The sequence below is a fragment of the Lycorma delicatula genome, chromosome 9 (assembly GCF_047948215.1).
Source record: "Lycorma delicatula isolate Av1 chromosome 9, ASM4794821v1, whole genome shotgun sequence".
NCBI lineage: Eukaryota > Metazoa > Arthropoda > Insecta > Hemiptera > Fulgoridae > Lycorma > Lycorma delicatula.
The window spans coordinates 113,927,548-113,948,736 of NC_134463.1; the positions used below are offsets into that span (position 1 = coordinate 113,927,548).

General features: G+C 31.2%; 1 protein-coding gene across 2 annotated transcripts in view; it reads right to left on the bottom strand.

Moving 5' to 3' along the window:
• Nucleotides 1-21,189, bottom strand: part of LOC142329757 (glutaminyl-peptide cyclotransferase-like) — an 84,982-nt gene that overhangs the window by 21,579 nt on the left and 42,214 nt on the right. For both annotated transcript variants that reach the window (XM_075374514.1, XM_075374512.1), the window contains exons 4-6: nt 19,576-19,725; nt 11,265-11,481; nt 504-690 (exon numbers count right to left, since the gene is read on the bottom strand). In XM_075374514.1, the coding sequence (XP_075230629.1) occupies nt 504-690; nt 11,265-11,481; nt 19,576-19,725 (554 nt within the window). The remainder of the gene's footprint in view (nt 1-503; nt 691-11,264; nt 11,482-19,575; nt 19,726-21,189) is intronic.

Genomic DNA, 21,189 nt, shown 5'->3' on the forward strand with positions numbered 1-21,189 from the left:
TTAATAGACAGGATAGTTAGAAATAGAAATATTATTTTAATTAGAACAATTATTATTAAGTCTAGGGAGTAGCTTTCATACATCTTTCTTAAACTACTCTATTTTGTTTACCAGCTGGTTTGGGTAATAGGACTACATTTTCAATGAACCGAATATACACCAATAATATATTGTGATTACATCAATAATAAATTATGGTAAATCTTAAATAATAAAAAAAGTAGTAGTTTTATTAGTTGAACAAAGCACCTTTCTTCATTACGTGGATTACAAAAATTCAATATAATCCATCAACTGATGAATAAGAACATATTTTGTATTAAAATTATTATTCATTAAGCTTGGTTAATGCTGGCTGAACAAAATGCTAATTTTGAAAACCAAAAAATTTCAATATTATCCACAGATTCTGACATTACCCTTAGCACACAAATATGTATAATTTATGTTAACATATAAACCTATACACATCCATTTAGAGAACAGATTTAAAATGAGATGACCTGTCAAAACTCCTTGAATATGCTTCTTCATCAAATGAACCTTTTAAATAGCTTACTACAAATACTCTAAATATTTTATTTAAATTATCAATCGTTGGAAAATGCAACACATCATAATTATCACTTTCGGTATGCCAAACACTTGGAAACGGGGTTGGAATTAAATGTAAAATTGGAACAGGTGTATCTGAAAAAAAATGAATAAACAATCTAGAATAATAAAGTACAACCAAAAAATTAAAAATACTAATAAAAATACATGCCTCCATATAACAAATCTTACTTATTAACCAGAAAGAACCTTAAGTTCAAAAAATACTTTATATGAAAATTGTTTCAAATTTCATTTCCTTTCTTCTTATCTGAAATTTTTTACTAAAATTCATCCGCAGAAAGTAAAACACAAAAACTATCTCTGCAAAATGAAGGGAAAGAAATCCTTGTTTGAAATTTCAAAAACTACTTAATGTAGTATACAATTTTATTTAATTTTTAACTCAAATTTTTTTTATAAAAAATTAAATTAAAAAAAGGTTTTACGGAAATAGAGAGTGGGTTTAATTTCTAAACCAAAAACCTTTTACTTTAATTTCAATAAATCATTTTTTTAACATTTAAAAATTAGCACCTAAACAATTATTTATAGATATAGCATTAAATACATTCATAGATAGCACCTGCCTCGGGTAGACACTACCTATGAAATTTTTGGCAAAATAATATTTTCTATTTATCTTAAGAATAGGTTTTGCTTGATATTAGTTTTTAAAATAATGAAATAAAATAAATTTTTCTTTAGCAGTCTCGCAGAAACTGATCAATCAACAACTCAAAATATTGCTACACAAAAATGATAATTTAAATAAAAATGTAAGAAAATGCAAAATACAAAAGTATGACACACAACTGTTTAAGTTTTACAGTTCACCCAATAACAGGAGTTATTTGATAAATGTATATTTACAACTATCCTTAAATTTTAGGCAAACATTAATGTTTATATATTTAAGATGTCCTCATTCATATATAAAAATAATGTGGATCTGTTTGTTGCCGCTGATTTAATTTAAAAGTTTCTGATTTAAATCACATACTTTTGGGTTATTATTGAAATATCACATCTTTAAAAAAAATTAACTGAATTAAGAATGATCTATCTTGTCAAATTTTAATTTAAAGTTGAGGAAGAATTTTTTTAAATATAGAAAAGAACACCTTATACCAATATTAATAAACATAGTGAAAAAAAAATTGAAAATAAATTTTGGTACACAATTAATGAGAAAATATACCAAATAATAAAATTATATAATAGCAAATCATGAAATAAAATAAGAAAATATTAAAGTGCTAGAGATGATATTAGGGAGGTAGAAAATCAATTGAATTAGAAAACAGAAGAAAAAACAGCATTAGAAACAAAATTAGAAAAAAAAAAACAGAATTAGAAAACAGCATCTCCTTTTTCTATAGTCATAGAAAAAGGAGATGCCTAACAAGAAAGGCCAAATTTTTGCTTATCCTGACCATGTTAAATATACAGGATCATTCAATAATTAAAGAAACAAATAGTTGTAGAAAAATTATTTATTTAATGACAATGAAAGTAACACTATTATTCTATACAATCTTTATTTAGTCGCTAGTTAATCTTTCTGTGAACTTTCTTATTACAATACTATTGTTCACCTCAGTGTCAGAACCATTTTTATACCACATTCTAGACCTGCTCACTGTTGTCAATCTTGGTGTCATCTAAAAACACTTTGGACACAAAATAAAAAATCTAATGGTGCAAGATGGCTATGGCAACACCTTCTGACATGAATGGCTTCCCATGTCTTTTGAGCAGTACTGGAGTGGGCATTACACCAAGTAGAAGAATTATACTGTTGAGGGAAAACCAGAATGTTTCCTCCTTATTGTGGGTTTCACTTACTTTCTAGTATGTCACAATAGTATTCTCATTGTTGATTGTAAGCCGTTCTTCCCAATAGTCACAATAAATTGGAGCTCTTTAGTTTCAAAGCTATGTTAGATATTTTCACTCCATACTATGAATTTTGGATTTCAGCTCAAAATGATGAATCTTAAGATTTATCTCAAGTAATTATGCTAGCTAAAAAAGCATTACCTTCTAAAAATTATAGTTTAATTTCCATAAAAATGTTAATTAGGATGACTGTGATTTTGAGCTGACTCTCTTGCAGCCAATCTTGAATATGTTTTGTAGCAATTCAACTTATTATGAATAATGTAATGAACTTTTTTTTTGGGGGGGGGGGCGCATATGAAACATTGTCATAGCGCCTGGACACGATATTTATATAGTAAACAAATAAATAATAAAAACTAACAATTAGAAATTAACTTAAAAACTAAACAACAAGAATATAAAAACACAGCGTAGATGGAAAACACCTATGATGTTTACGTAAAGCGAAATAAAACCACAATGAAATATAACATTAAAAATGTAACTTAAAAGAACAAAGTTATCATCTAGCATACACCAAATGTCATAAATAAATGAAAAAGATTAAGATTAATAGATGAAAAAAGATATGAATTAAATTTTTGAATCCAGATGCATGGCCTTAAGAAATTATAAGACATTTGATAACATCAATACATTGTTGCCTAAGATGTTTCAGATGTTAGCCCCTTATTTAAACTTCCAACACAATGCTGCATAACAGACACAGTTGGCAAAGATGCGGTGTACACTTAGTTGGCAGTTGTAGTGAACACATATAGGTTCATCGGTTTGATTCATCATAAGGTGTCCTTGCAGAAAAACTCATCGTGAGGAAGTAGTCCTTTGCCGATTACAGATAGGACATACGAGGATCACACACGAGTACCTAATGTCAGGAGGACACGCATCCCTGTGCACACGATGCAGCTGCCGCATGACTGTGCACTACAGTTTCATAGACTGCATATGTTATGCGGCGTTGCGTCGTAAATTTAATCTACCCAGAAACATCCGTGGTATCTTGTACAATAATAACAAAATTTTGAACCTGATGTTTCTGTTTTTGCGTAGTACTAGGTTACTGTAAAAAATTTAATATTATCATATATATTTTTTTGCTAGAAGAGTTTTTGATAATTTTTTCCTTTACTTTCAATTTTGATTTTTTTGGTTCTATGTCTTTAATTTTATTATCCGAGAAGGGATCCTTTCGCACAAACTATCGGAATTAGGTAAGTTTTATATAGTTTCTTTTTTCTATTATTTTAACTTTTATATTTTAAAGACTCCGTCTGCAATATTAGTTTTGAGTTTTATTTCACTTTTTTGACTTTTGTTTTAATAAATTTTTATTATATGATTTATATTAATTTAAAACCTTATATTATTTTAGAGTTATTTTACCTTTTTATTAAAGAAAATTCCTGGTGATGATAACGTACAGGCATTTTTCACCCCCAAACAAAAAAAAAAAAAATCATGAGGTGTCCATGATAAGTTTAATGAACCCTATTTGCAAATTTCAAATAATAACCTCCTCTTGACAGTTATTCCGGCTTAAGGAGCTCCATGGTGACACAGTGTTCTTAGGTGGACAAAGTTTATTGTGGATGATAGCATTCCAATCACTTTGCCAGTCATCACAGACCACTCTCTTAAGAAAACAGACAAGGTCATCAGAAACAATGTGATTAGTGAAAGGAGGCTGCAAACAAGCCTCTTTTACTGCAAAATCAGTGTGCTCATTGCCTAAAATGACAATATGGTTGGGTGAGCAGAAGCTCACACTTGTTTCACTAAGTCATTTCAGAAATAATAGATTGCATATTGCAGGTATCAGGATGTATGGAGTAAATGTCACTAATTGCTTGCAAAGCACTCATGGAATCTGAACAGATAAGTACATCTCAATATTCTGGGCTAATTATCACAGGTGTTCTATATAGTATTTTATATGCTGAATCTGAATATGTATTTAAAAATAACCATTCAGGTAATGTTATTAAGTTACAACCCCTTAGATTTATTTGTTCCAGCATTCATGGAACAAACAATATAAATAACTTAGTACATCTGTATGCTTGCTTATTCACAACTGATTTATATTGTGATGCATGCTGTAGACCTATAATTGAAACCTAACAGCCAAATGATGTCATTTCATGTTAAGCCAGACACGTATAGATATGTCAGTGAGTCAAGTAACGAGCAATTCAACGTGATGAAATTTTCTTCAGTATGAGTTCAGCTCTTGATATGACTTGCTGTGTTCTTTAGTTGATAGTGGTGTTATCGTACACATATTACAAAGATTGTTTCGTAAATGATGCCATAAATTTATTGAAACATTTTTATGACAGAACAGCTTTAGGTATTATTTTATTGAACATAGTTTTTTAAGATTTGTTAAGTTGTGTATAAGTTTTTTGCACTGTGTTTTATTGCACCATATGGTGAAACAATTTTATGAAGTATTTATAAATTAAAACTTAATTATTTTTATAATTAAGTAAGTATTTCTGTAATATTTCAGTTTACTTTCATTCATTAAAACATTTTGAATTATACAACGAATAAAAATCGGGTTTGTAAAAATTCTCCAAATATTTTTTGTTACATTTGTGGAGAATTCACCATGAAAAGTCAACAAAAACCAGTATCGAATCTGCTGAAAACTGCTTATGAACATTATTTTGACTGTCCCTTGGGAGATTGAGATAAATCCTGGGCTCTACATGTAGGATGCATCAAGTGCTATGTTAAACTAGCCCAGTGGTTAAAAGGAAAAAAGAGTATTTGCCTTTTGGCAAACCTATGATTTGGTGAGAGCCTATTACCGTTATGATGACTGCTATTTTTGCTTAACAAATGATACTGGTTTCAATTCAAATAATATAAGCAATATTGCATACCCAAATGTTCATTCAGCTGTGAAACGAGCACTTCATGGTGTTGATTTACTAATTCCAGTTGCTCCAACTTCTCGGAAAGAAATTTCTGATTCAACTTCAGTAGATATTAATTACATTCTAGAAGAATCAAATATTGAACCTCACCTCAACACACAAGCAGAACTGAGCGACCTAATTCGTGACATATTTGTTAAAACAACATGCAGACGCCTAGGTTCATGTCTTAAAGAATGGAATTTATTAAACAAGGATACTAAAATTTCAGTATATAGAAATCAAAACAAAAATTAACTGAAATACTTTAGAAGAGATGGTTTAATTTGTTCCTGCCATTATGCTAGGGACTAATGTCTGAACTGGACATTGAATATATAAGGTGCTACCTAAAAATTCGGGGAATTTTACCATAAAAATAAAATAGCTTACCCTAACTTATAATTTCCACTGTCTCCTTCAAAGTAATCCCCTTGGGCATTGATACACTGAACCCAGCGTTTTTCCCATGATTCCATTCATCCCTGGAAGTCTGCAGGTGTAAGTGTTCAAAGCACGTTCTGCGTTTCTTCCTGAATCTCCTCAATTGTGTTAAAACGACGGCCTTTCAATTGAAATTTTATTTTCGGAAAGAGAAAAAAGTCGCACAGGGCAAGGTCAGGCGAATAGGGTGGGTGAAGAATCACTACCGTCTTTTTGGAAGCCAAGAAATTCCAAACGGCTAGCTATGTGTGCGCGGGCGTGTTGTCATGGTGCAGAACCCAGCTGTTGTTACTCCACAGATCTGAGCGTTTGCGCCTAATGTTTTCACATAATCGCTTCAAAACTTCACAATAGAACATCCCATTGACAGTTTGAACAAAAGGAACAAATTCCTTATGGATAATGCCTTTGATGTCGAAAAAACAATCATCATGGACTTCACTGTGCTGTGAACTTGGAGTGCGTTTTTTGACCGCGGTGAACTTGGCAACTTCCACTGCGATGACTGCTGCTTAGTTTCAGGGTCATACCTGTACACCCACGTCTCATCACCAGTTATGATGTTGGAGATGAAGTTAGGGTAATCTCTTGCTGAATTTTTCAATTTGCTACAGACAGCTACGCAATTTTTTTTCTGGTTGCTGTTCAACAGTCTCGGTACGAATTTTGCACCAATGCATCTCATGTTCATGTCCCGTGCGTTGCACAGACCCATATGATGGACAATTCCCATATAGAAATATGGGAATATGGTAAATATAATATGGTAAATAAGTGAAGCTAAATCAAAAGAAGGAATATTCATCGAGCCACAAATAAGAAAATTAATTCTTTAAAATATATTTGACAGCAAACTGAATCCTATAGAACTACCAGCATGGAAGTCACTCAAAGATGTTGTACTGGTTTTCTTGGAAACAAAAATGCTGAAAACCATGATCAGCTTATAAATGAACTCTTAGTGAATTAAAAAAATTTAGGCAGCAGTATGTCACTGAAAATTCATTTTTTATATTCTCATTTGAACTTTTTCCTTTAAACTTGGGTGACATCACTGATGAACAAGGAAAAAGTTCCACGATATATTGCAGATCAAACATTATCAAGGCAGATGGGATGAATCTATGATGAGTGACTGCTGCTGGATTATAAAAAGAGAAGACTTCCTGAACACAGAAGGAAAATAAGAAAAAAATAAATTATGATAAAAGTAAATGTCTGCAAAATAAAGCTAGGAATTTTAATTGTAATTATTATTATTTTTGTATTCTATTATTTAAGAAGTTTCTCAATATTTTAAAGGGTCATAACTAAAAATCTGAGGGTGACAAAGAAAAATTGATTTCATTTTAAGATTCAGCATAAAAAAATACATTCTAATTCACCTACTTTTATCTCAGTTCCAAATTATTATTTTTTTTTTTTTTGTTGACCTGTGTTATTTAAGGCCTTATTAACTGTATACAGCTCTGTGAAAACAAAGACGATTCTGGGAAGACCAAACTTGTACTCTATTGACAACCACAAAACACAACTAAGAGAGTTATCATGCTTAGAGCCATCTGTATAAACTATAGCATCAATCAGGATACATGCTATTTATAATATCATAAAATTCTTTTTGCAAGATAACTGGATTTGTGTAGTTTTTATGATATCTACAAAGACTAAAGCAGTCATTTACAAGACGAGGCTGCCAAGTGGGGTAATAACATTCAGTAGCAGTAAGAACTAAGGTAAATTTATAATTAGAGCCAAGAAAAGGCACTAAGCTCTAATGCCTATCAGAGCAGTAGATCTCAGCTGTTTCTGACATTGATTAAGATGTGGGATAAAGAGTACCGTATCAAAGGTCAGATGTTTGGGTTACACTTTAATGCGAGCTACATAGGAACAGATCATTTGGTTTCATCTACAACAAAGAGGTGGCTCACCACTGTCCACTAGTAGACTTACCACGAGGCTTTAACAAAACATACCTACAGCAAGATGGATAAATGAATGTTGGACTACATTGAGGATACTTAGAGCAGTGGCCTGTATGAAAGAATAAGCCACGCAGCTGTAGTCCAAGCAGGAACAGACCAGAGCTCAGTAAAAGCGCAATATGCATACTCGATCAGCTCCCCAATGAGTATCAGATAGTACTCTCAGCATATTCTGCGTTTTTAGACATTTTACCTTCAGCTCCTGTAAATCTGTATCTGTTATTCACATTAGTTGTTGGTTAAACCACAAACCCAAAAATCTAACCCACATGCATGGTTCAACCGGTAAGCAAATGCATTTTGATTTCTGCAGTGAAAATGTGAATCCAGTCATTTTACTCCAAGATTACTGTGTTTTACAGTTTTACTGCAAACAGGTTACTGTATTTTAAAGCAGCCTCTTTCTTTCTTTTTCCTGCTTAGATAATACTTCAGAGGATGAATGAGGATGATATGTATGAGTGTAAATGAAGTATAGTCTTGTACATTCTCAGTTCGACCAATCCTGAGATGTCTGGTTAATTGAAACCCAACCACCAAAGAACACCGGTAGCCACGATCTAGCATTCAAATCCATGTAAAAATGGAAGCAGCCTCTTGGCAGCAATTAAAATTCTAGCAACAATCTAAATTGGAAAATCAACTATAGACGAACACATAACTGGTTTCTGAACACAGTTTTTTGCTTGCAATATTTAAGGCAACAGAAAACAAGGTAATACTTAGCACACTTCCCTTAGGTATTCCATTTTCTAGTGTAAAATTTTCATATAACATCGTTCCAACTCATACTCGAAAGAGCAGTGCTGACCTCAAACTAAAAATTTCAGCAATTTTCCAATATTTATGCACCTGTCCTTGTAAATAAGATTATTAATGAGATTTTGCAAAGCGTTAATTAAAAGTTCCACTCACTGGTCCTTTGCTATGATGAAAATTGGTGACACTTGTTCTATCTGATTTAAACTGTTCTATCCACTTAAAAAATTTTCACAGTTAATACACAGTAAAATTAAATACAGTAAATTCACAGTAAAGTTAATACAGTAGATGGTTTTATATCTTCCATGGTGTTAGATTAAGTGTATGTTATTAAAAATTTATTTAAGAAAGACTTTAAAATTTAAAGGTCTTTCTAACAGTTCACACTCTACTCCTGTCGACTGCACTCGGCTATTACAGTTCACGCAGCTCCTTTTGAAAGCACTCAACTCCTGACGATTCAGTGGCTCCGTACACACTACATAAGTCAGCTCTGCACTACATTCAGGCAGTCTTCTTCTATCAATCTTCATGGACTCAACATACAAACTTACAAAATATAATACATATTTTTTAACAATGTATCATTTATGGAATCATTAAAAGCATTTATATATACTTATACATAATCTTGCATTATTCATTCAAATATTAAAGGATCATATCTAATTATGAAGTGATGTCTAAACTTATTTATTACTTGAACCAGCAGTAAATACAAAGAGTAATTACCCTAACCAAGGTACTACACCAAGGCGGTTATTATCTCGAGACACTGTACACGTTTCAAGCAGAGCTGACATATTGAAAGAAACAGAAGAGGTTATAATAATGGAATTCTTTTTAAACAACTGATATTTTCTATATCAGGGTTGCCAACCTGAACATCAAACAGTTTCAGTAAACTGAAACAAATTCGAAGAAAGAAAGACAATTCCATTCTTTTCATTACTCTCTAATTATTAAATAAACCTTTCATATCACCAAGATATGATATAAAATGGTCTAGGAGAGGATGACAGCATCAAGAAAAAAAAATTAACAATACACAGTTGGCAGATAGCAAAATATTACTGGTAAATAAGCACAGGATATTCAACAGATGATCTCAAAATTATATGTTATGATAAATGTGGAATGAAAATGATTGTTAAGAAAACAAAAGTAATGAGGACAGAAACAATAAACCGATGTCTATACAGAATAATGAAAATTTAAAAGTAAAACAGAACAGGTATTTCAGTATAAAATGTTAACAGAATACTGCGAAAGTGATGCCATGGCTAAGGATGCATTTAAGAGAAAAAAATAGTTAATACATAATAAAATCTAGTTAGATTTGAGGAAGCATGTCTGAAACATTATGTTTGGAATATACTTGTCTAATGTGAAATATATATTGTCGTGTTCACGGCTTGATCAGGATATTGAGAGATTAACAATTGAAGATGTTTATATAATTACAATTTATTAGTTTAAGAACATAAGTAAAACAAGACTCAAGAATCAATAATAATAATGACAACAGTAATAATAAACACCTCACAATAATAATAATAAACAACAGTGATTACATACAAAATAGAATTTAAAGTAACCATCAGAATTTATTTACTGATAGTTAAGTATTGAAAAGCAGAATTCCGTCCCATTGACAAAAGACATTAGCATAGCTGCTAGTCACTAACTCACCAAACTATTTCTTGTTTTCATGTATTGTCCACATTGGAATTACTTGACGTCACCTTAATCATGTGGAACATGTACATGCTGACCTCCTCGCAAAATTCTCTTGCTTCAAACTTGCATAATAATTCTTTGCTTAAAAGTATTATTTTAATTATGATTGGAGTACTCAGTTAATACACCCCATTGACTCAACTTATTCTGTATATCTGCTAACAAAAAGTGTAAGTGTTTGACATTTGGGTCATAATAATAAAATTTACGATTCTGAGTACCAAATCTAGCAGCATCATTACATCGTAGCACTCTCTCGCAGAACTAATTTCAACTGATCTTCCCTGAAGTATTTACACACCTCTCCTCTTTACCTGAAGGACCAGATCCCAGTTGAGCATGAGAACGATCGACCAAGCTCTTTCATTTTCATGCATTCCTAACCTGGGTCCGGTAATTCTTCTCACAGAACAACATCTGTTTAGGTGTGTCAGTGGGCAGTATTACAAAGGATGATTTTTAAACAGACCTGTTACCTTTACTAAAAGGGTTTCTTTAGCCCCTTTCTGGATTTCTTCCATTATTATATTTTCTACTTTCTTCTTAATTTCTACTACTTTCTAATTAATTCTTCTTAGAAATCTGTTATACCGGTCTTGTTACAATATATATTAAAAAAAGAGATAAAATAAAGGTTAGAGATATTTCAAATGTGGGCAAGAAGATTGGAGAATATTACATGGACAATGTAAAAAATGAAAATGTAATGAGGAGAAAAAGATACTGAAAAGAGTAAAGATAATATAAAATGAATTGAGACTATCAAGATCTAACAATTTTAGCCAGGAATAATGAAGTTTGTAAATGGACACGTAAGGCACAGGTCTCAGGGAAATAATCATATAATTATGATCTTTTAATAATAACAATAAAAAAATTAATTAATTAAAAAGAAAATACTTACTTGATCGTACAAAAGGAATGTGATCATCCTCAATTAAGTTGTAACTTCTCTGTTTAAGAAAATATCGATTATGATTGGAGTACTCAGTTAATGCACCCCACTGACTCAATTTATTTTGTATATCTGCTAATAGAAAGTGTAAATGTTTGACATTTGGGTCATAATAATAAAATTTAGGATTCTGAGTACCAATAAGATCTAGCAGCATCATTACATCCTATAAAAACAAAAAAGGAAATTAAGATTTAAATCATAATTCAAAAATAAATTATTATTCCATATTATATAGGTCACAAAAAAGTAACAACTAATTTATTTTCAAAAAACTTCTTTAATTATATAAACTTTTATTATTTAGACAAACTTCTTTAGTTTATATATGTTTGAATGTTCCAAACTTTAAGAACAAATCAGTTTTGTTGCGTTACATTACCTGTTTCTGTCTTTCTTATGTTTGTGTTAAATGTAAAGCATTCAGGGTAAGAGAAATTCAGTTTTTTTTAAGTCTGTGACATATAAAGAAATTAATGTATAATTTCCTAGATTAATGATATTCTTAAACAGCCAGTCAGATTGTTAAATGGCGCTATTATAATCTAATAATGAATTTTACTTACAGGATGAAGATTTGCCAATGAGATCCCCATTGTGAAATATTGTATCAGAGATATTTTTTACAAAATAAGGAAGAAATTACTATATGTAAAATTAAATTTAATATTATGAAGGATGACTAGAAAGTAAGTTACATCCCCCTCTATGAAACAAACACATATTTATAAGACAATATTTTTTTTATTAAACAAAAACTAAATATTTTTATCTATTTTTCGACATAATCACGAAATTTTTCTAAATACTTTTCATACCTTGTGACAAGTTTTCCAATTCCACTCTCATTAAAATTTCATCAAATTTCCTTCAACCATTTATGGACCACCTCCTTAAGTTCACCATCATTAACAAAATGCTCCCCTCCCAGGTCTCGCTTGAGAGGACCAAACAGATGGTAGTCGCAGGCTGCTAGGTCAGGGCTGTAATGTGAATGAGACCACACTTACCACATGAATTTTTGCAGAAACTCCTTTGCCACATGAGGCTAATGAAGAGTAGCATTTTCATGAAGAAAAATGATGCCATCACTCAATATTCCAAGTCTTCAATCTTTAATGGCTTTATGCAATTTTTTTAAAGTCTCAGTAAAATTTGGCATTGATTGTTGCTCTTCGAGGCATAAATTCACTGTAACCAACTCCCTCAGATTCGAAAAAGACTGTCAGCATAACCTTTTGAACATGTGGGAATGTTTTCAATTTTTTTGGCTGAGGTGAATTTTTATGTTTCCATTCATGTGATGCTCGTTTAGTCTTAGAAGTGTAATGAAGCACCCAGCTCTAATCCCCTGTGATGATTTGTTTCAAAATCTGTGGACCAGTCCTGGAATAATTTTGAAGAAAAGAAAGAGCAGATGCAAAACGTTGATGTTTGTGGTTGTTGGTCAACAGATGTGGCACCCATCGTTCACACATCTTACAGTAATCAAGCTGATCGTGAATAATCGCAAACACACCAATATAAGTGATTTTAAGTTCACTCGCAATCTCTCTAATTTTAATGAGCTTGTTACTCCAGATCACTTCATTCATGCATTCCGCATTACCCGTCATGTTTGCAGTTGAAGGACACCCAGCACGCAGTTTGTCACTCACATTTGTTCTTCCGTTTCTGAACGTTTGGCACCATTTTTTGATCATCAGGCATGACATTGAATTCTCACCGTGTACCTCAACAATTTCATGATGAATTTCACAACAATTATAATTTTTTTCCCATAAAAATCGAACTACTGAATGCACTTCTATGCTGGACGAAACCTCTAGAGGACACACCATATTGACAACAATACTACACATATACTGAATGTCGTACAGAATTGCTGCTGGGGGAGCATGAAGACAAAAACACAGCCAGTGCTACCACCACAAGACATTAATATATCCTTTTCAGTTCAAGAACACAGCAAGGGTGTAACTTACTTTTTGATCCACCTCTCATAGATATTAGATTTATCACCAAATTAGCTGCTTGTATGATACGTACTCGTAAGAACTGAAACTCCTTTAAATATAAAAAAAGCAGGGAAGAAATAAATTATGACTTCAGCAAACAGAATAATGAAATTTTATCTTCTTCCCTCCACGTAAGAATTGAGTCATCTACCAGTTCCAGCCTCAGTAAGTCTTCCTTCCATCTCTTGTATGGACTGCTAAATTTTTGTCTATTGATTTAGTAATATTTTAATAGGTTATAATATAATAAAATAGAGTAATAGAGTTGGTAATATTTTGCCAAGTTTGGAATGTGATTACTTTCTATGCATTCAACATGGTCATTTCCATCCAGTTTTTACTTCATATTCAATTTCATAAATGTAACTGTTCGATTATTCTGTTTTCCAACTGTATACTACGATTTTTGAGAGATAATAATTAAACTGTGTTTCATACTATTAAAACATTTAATATATCAAATTAAAGATCAATTTTTGCAATTTATAGTGAATTACTTACATAGATTTTTTTTATTTGAATGTTATGTCATCCAAATGTTTTCTATTACTCCTCACACACTCACTTAACCTCATTCTAAAATTTGACATTACTCGCTCAATCACTAGTGGAACTTCTTCAATTTCTCGTAGAATGGCCTCCTTGAGTTCTGCAATTGACTGTGGTCGACTACTGAAGACTTTATGTTTGAGATACCCCCACAGAACAAAATCACAAACAGCCAGATCAGGTGAATGCGCTGGCCAAGGAATGTCACCAAATCGGGAAATCAGATGTCCAGGAAAGGTTTCTCGCAGAACATCCATTGCGATTCTCGCCATATGCGCAGTGGCACCATCCTGTTGAAACCAAATTTTATGTACTTGAAAGTCACTCAATTTTGGTCGCAGAAATTCATTCAACATGTTTACGTATCGATGAGATGTTACTGTTACTCTGCGATTTAACTCCACAAAAAAATATGGGCAAATTATGCTGAACATTGAAACCGCATACCACACTGTAACATATTGACTGTGAAGTGGTTTTTCAAGAATTTGCCGTGGATTATGCAAAGCCCAATAACGGTAATTTTGTTTATTCACAAATCGTGACAAATGAAAATGTGCCTCATCACTTAAAAGAATAATGGCATCCTGGTGGACATTTTCGAGGATGACCTCGCAAGCTGCTTTGCAAGACGCCCAATCATTTGCATTAAGTTGCTGCACTAACATCATCTTATACGGATGGAATTTCAGGTCGGCATGAAGAATTCATCTTACACTTCGATCAGAAATGGCTAGCACAGCAGCATGTCTCGCTGCTGAATGTTGTGGAGACTGCGTAACAGCTAACCTTACAGCGTTAATGTTTTCAGGGGTTCTCACAGTCCGTTTTCGTCCTGTTGGTCTCATTTTTACAGCAGATAATGTGTTCCTAAAATTCTTCACCCACAACAATATTGTATTCCTACTAGGAACAGACGCGTGTCGATTTAAATTGAAATGTCTGCAAAATAAATCCTGTGTTACAATAACCAAGTCATTATTTTTAAAGTAGGCTTCAATCACAAACACTTGTTATTCACTTGTTGACCATGACATACTGGCTACTGAAATAGCATGAATAGACCTGTCGATGTAAAACACTCCCGCCTTCTCATTGACAGTGGTGCCAACATAATTACTACAAAATAGTCAGATTTATATGCCGGACCCTGTATATAAAGGTAGAAACAAACAAGATCCAATTTATCAGCTTACAACTTGTTGACTTGAAGGCCCTTGAAAGGAACAAGATTTAATTTTAGTATGTGACAAAGCTATCTTGTAAGAACCATGAAACTATGAAAAAGAGAAGTTTAAAAAGAAAAACATATAGAACAATCTACATAGTACAACATTTATGTTTGTGATGGATTATCTAGCAGTTTTCACATGAACATAGATGTAAGGTAAGAGTGTGTGCTCACTCTTGTTTTCACTAGAAGAATAGCTGGAGTGTGATCCAACTGTTAATCAATAGAATATGAAATTTTTGACCTAATAAATGACATACCTATCTTATATTAATCAAATACCTATCTTATATTAGCTTCAGAGACTTATAAAAGTTTTAATCAGTGATAAAGCATGGAGTATAGAAATTAACCTAAGCTAGTCTAGAATTATGAATTGGTTTTTAGAAATAGTACAAGTTAACAATAAATCAAACAGATGGTATGTGGGAAAAATGTTGAAGTCATAAATAGGTATAAATACTGGGGCATGATTTTTATTGCTATTCTATTACTTTAGACATATTTCACAGAGAAAGTAACTAAAGGTAAAACTGCTTATAAACTGTTTCAGTTAAGTAATGTTTCTTTTAAAATAAAAACCTAACTCTTTAATTCAGTTTCTAAATCAATTTATTATGAGGCTCAAGTTTAGGATCACATGATATACAAAATATTAAATAGAGTTCTGAATTTCTTTATAAAGATAAGCTTTTCAATTTACCACACAATATTCTTGCCTTACAGCTTATATATTAAAAATAAACTGTAACCTATTTATCTGTTCTCATTAAAAAGTTTTATACTGATACGTTGCAGGCTACTTACAAACATATTCTTGAGGATTTTTATGGAGATTACCGACTGATAGATTCTTTTTTAAAGAACATTTAAGCAGTGAGGACATCTTATTTTATATATTTTTTTATAATTTTAAATTGAAAAGAATTTTGAACAGTGTAAACATGAAATTGGAATGCAGACATATTGACAAAACACAAACATCAATTGCTGACAATCTGTCATAAGTAATTACTGTACAAACCTGAATTATAACAGTAATTATGTTTACAGAAATAAAAAAATTGGTTTACTCAAGTGGATGTTTAAACCTAGTCAAGCATTCATAGATTTAAGCATTCATAAATGTAAAAAGGTATGCTTTATAATACAAGTGGGGTGACAGATGTGGTACATTTCATTGCTTTAAGACCTATCCTTGTAGAGTTTTATGCCAAGTTAAAAAAAAAAAACAGCATAGGGGAATAAAAAAATTAACTAACTTTCCTTTTTAATGGTGTGAAATATTACTACCAATTTAATTGTTTATATATATTTCCATATCACTCTATAAATTACATTAACATTACATGCATCAATATCATTAAAATTTATTATTGATAATAAAAAAACAACCTTTACTAATAATCAACAGCATAAATCTCTTTTTATTGCAATTAATTTTATATTTAAAATGATAACATTAACAAATTAATTGCAAATATAAAATAGAGTCATAAATGTTTTTAACAGTATCTATTATATTTATTTCTTAATTTTATTACAAATAAATTTTATTTTTAAAACAAAAAGGAGTAATAATAACTCCTAACAGGCTAATGACCATAGCAGTCAATTCCCTAAAACTTCAACAACAAAAAAATTAAAAAAATAATTCCTACACTTTATTAAACCAGGGTTTTTGCTTTTTTTTAAGCACAACTTGACTGAAAGAAATTAAAATTATGTCATCAGATTTGTTTGCAGTAAGTACTTACAATGTCCACCATTTCCATTTTTATTAATGCAAGTCTTCACTTTTTTATGCTTCAAGCAATCTAAACTATGAAACTTTCATACATATTGAATTATACTTGCTTTCAAATTTTAAGAGCAGTAATTAATTTATTAATTTGGGTATGAATTTTTGAGAACAACAATACAATGTAAAATTTTCTTGGGAGAACTTTCACAGAAATGTTTCAACTTTTGAAACAAACACGGAGAGATGGTGCTGTGGGTCGTACGCATTGTTAAAAATGGTTTTCACAATTTAAAATTGGTTGTCAGACAGTAGAAAATGACCCTAGACCAGCAAGGCCTTTGACTTCAACTGATGATACCTACATTCTAAAAATCAATGATCTGGTGTGCTTGCAAATCGCCAGTTAGCTGTCAGAGAACTTGCAGAAGAGGTTAGTATCTTAATTAGATCATGCCGTGACATTTTGACTGAAAAATTGAATATGCATTGATTTGCAGTAAAGTTTGTTCCTTGTTTGATGATCAAACAGCACAAAGAACATTGAGTGGCAACTTCTTGAACAAGTCGATGACTATGAAACATTCAAGCAAAGGTTCATAACAGGAACGAAAGCTGGATTTATGGCTATGACATCAAGACAAAAGTTTAATCATCAAAATGGATTGGCAAAGGATCTCCACACCTCAAGAAGGCATGTCAGTCTCGATTCAATATTTCGATTTAAATGGAATTGTGCTTTTTGAATTCTTGCCTCAAGGTAAAACAGTGTGTACTATCAAGGCATTTTACAGTGATTACGTGAAAAAATCCGCAAAATAAGATTGAAGCTGTAGCAAGATAACAAATGGTTCCTTCATCACGACAATATATCCACACCTCAACTTTATAAATTCATTAATTTTGTGTCAAAGATCACATGACTGTCTTCCCTCAGCTTCCCTACTCGCCAGACCTGGCTCCTTGTAATTTTTTCTTATTTTCAAAATTAAAATCAGCAATGAAAGTAACCATTTTGAGACTACTGATGACATTAAAGCAAATTTGTTATGGACTTTAAAGGCCATTTCAAATGAAGCTAGCTAGGACTGCTTTGTGAAGTAGAAACACTACTAGGAAAAGTGTGTGAATAGGGAATGGAAGTACTTTGAAACGGAAAAGGACCGATTAATCTATAAAATTAAAAATAAAGATTAAAAAAATAAAGTTTGATTACTTTCTGAACAGACCTCATAGCTAATATCTTATAGGTGAATTACTGTATTAGCGCGCTTAACATATTGTAAATTTTACTCATTTTAGTCTAAATGATACTGTACTCACATTACAGTAGTAAAATTAGATATACTAATCTAGGTTAATTAGATTACTTTACTCATTCTTCTCACACCTAAGTTTAGACTATACTAACAGCTGCTATACAATATATTTCTCACATCAACATGCTTAACTAGACCAGGGCTTAGGAAAAAAAAAAATTATTATGTGTTGTAGCATAAGTGGTGGAAGCATTGAATCAAAATCATTTTTTCTATAGACGTCAAGTGAGTAATAAAGAATGTGGTAATAAAAGTTTTCATTAATAAATAATGAAATTTTATGTTGATACGAAAAAATTCCATCTAGCAAACAATGATTTGAACAATTCATAGGGCTCTTCTTTATCTGCAATCTGGCAATATTGAAAGGTCCCATGCTAAGGATTTTGGGAAAGACTGCCAATCATACTGTATGTGTAGGTAGAAATTGTTATTACCAGTATTGTTATGGAACAGATGGTAAACATTCTCTTTTGAACTCATGCAAAATGTATCCTAAACAGTGGTGGTGATCAAGAGAATATATATATTCTCATATAGTCAGTTATTCTACACAGTAGTAAGAAAATCACTAAAGATGAAAATAGACCTACTCTAAAATTATTATTTTGTTCCTGAGAAACTTTGCAAAGTAATAAATAAATTCAACGATAACAGCATATGACTGTTAAGAAATATTACAGCTAATTCTGGTATTAACAGAAAGAAATTTTGAAAACATTTTAAAATCCTTCAGTATGTTCATAGAAATAAAAATTCTTGAATATGATTGTGGTAAAGGATGAAACATCAAAGCACTCATCAGAAGTCACTAGGATGGTTGAATGACAAGAAAATTCATTCAATAGCTACAAAAAATGATGTAGAATCTTAAGGTCAAACCAAAAAAACTTCATTCTATTCATTGCTAGATTGTACCAATTTCTTTATAGATCCAGAAGGAATGTATATTGTATAAAGGTGTTTCTAGTGTATAAAGGTGATATGACTTGTTATTTAACTGCCAGACTGTGTATTATCATTTGAAAGGGTAGTAGGTATTAAGAAAACAGAAAGGGTAGTAGGTATTTCAAAACTAATAGAAATATTTGTAGGTAACTAATGCAAATGTAACCTTTATTGAGATAAATAGCTAAACTTTCAAACTTAGAAATTTTTCAGTACTACTTGGTTGAAAAGATATCATAAATTAATGGATGGCCAAAGAGGTGCTATTCAATTAATAATTTAAAGAAAATCAAATAATTAATCTGAAAAAACCAAGAGTTAATATTTTTGGGAAGTTATCATAAAATATGAGTTCAGTCAGTAGTTACTATTAGCGTTGATCAGTTAAAGAAGTGAAAGCGTAATTTTTTTTTTTTGTTAAAGAAGTAAAAGTATAATTTTATTACTAACTCACAATTCTTTGCATCTGAGTAGCATCATCTTTTTCAAATAAAGAATTATCCCATAATTTTGCTAAATGTCTCGCACCGTATATTGAATCAGTTGCACTCCACCTGTCAAATGCTTCTTCACCATCAAAAAATATGAACATCAAACTGACATCCTGAAAAAAAAATATAGTGCAAAATGAAAAGGAATGGAAAAGATGATTAATCAGAAAATTGATATAAAAAATAAATAACCTAAGTTATGGATTACTCCATACATACTATAGTGGCATTTCCACTTAAATTATTCAATATATAGCAATATATCAGGGTTCCCACCGAATTTTAAGATTTGTTTTTCCTGACTTTTCCTGACCAGTTTAGTAAATGTTTTCTGACTCATAATGTTATGCTATTGCTGTTATTCTGCAAAATACTTGTACATAGATTTTTTTTGCAGCCTTATCTCCACAGCTGTTCCCCAACTCACACCTTTTTTTATTATTTATTATTACATTCATTTTTAAAGTTTATTTTTTAATTATTTTTTTACAACATGCGCTTAAGATTAGGCTATTTTTTGTGATAAATTGTTTCAGTAAATTACATTACAAAGTAAAAAAAACAACAATATTTAATAATTTTATCGCATAAAAAATGAACATTATGGTAACTAATATAATACAGATAAGAAATAAAAACTAACTGAAGCAATTTTAAAAAATAATTGGCTCGTCACCTAAGATTGCTAAAAAGTTTTAACAAAAACTAGCTTACATTATTTTGCAAAGTAAACAAAAAACAAAATTTAATAACTTAGTTTGGATAAAGATTGAAACACAGATTTCAATTTAACAAAGAATATATGTATGATCACAACTTAAAAGGAAAACTAAAATCAATGTGACTAAATGTAATACAGGTAAGAAAACTAAAACAGAACACCTTATTTTGTACAAAAAAATTTATTACGATCTACATGAAAAATATTTTGGCATTATTATTCTAGTGTATCTGTAGAATACCAATAAAGTATGATGCAAGACCATGATTAATGACATAAGAGCATTAAGTAGCTTCGAGCTGTAATTTTTATGCATATAACTATCAGGAAACATAATTTTAAAAGTTGCACTAATATATAATAAGTTCACATGAGCTTATTTTGTACAACATTGAGAACCTACATAATCTCCTCCTTAGAAACAAAAAAAAAGTAACTGTGTTGACATTTTGGGTAGTGAAATCAAGGATTCAAAAGTATCATTTACTGCTGAAACGCTATTACTCTGATCAGAAGATCCAGGCAAAGAACACACAGATGTATCACAACCACCATTCTCACAACTGTTGATCAAAATTTTAGTCTGCTAAGTTGAAATACCTCTGAGAAATAAAAACTTTTCAGTGAAGATTGAGAATTTCTTATCTTAATTAATTCATTACGCTGCTTTTCTTTATAATGCAAAGTCACTGCCTTTAGGCCCATATTGCCCAGTCCAAAATGTTTTTTACACACATCACAAAAAGCACGATTCATACAACCGGATTCTAGGTGTAAGTTAATATCTAACCACTGGTCATTAAACAGTCTTTTTAGATGTCATTTAAAAGCAATTAATTATCTAAAATACAAAAAA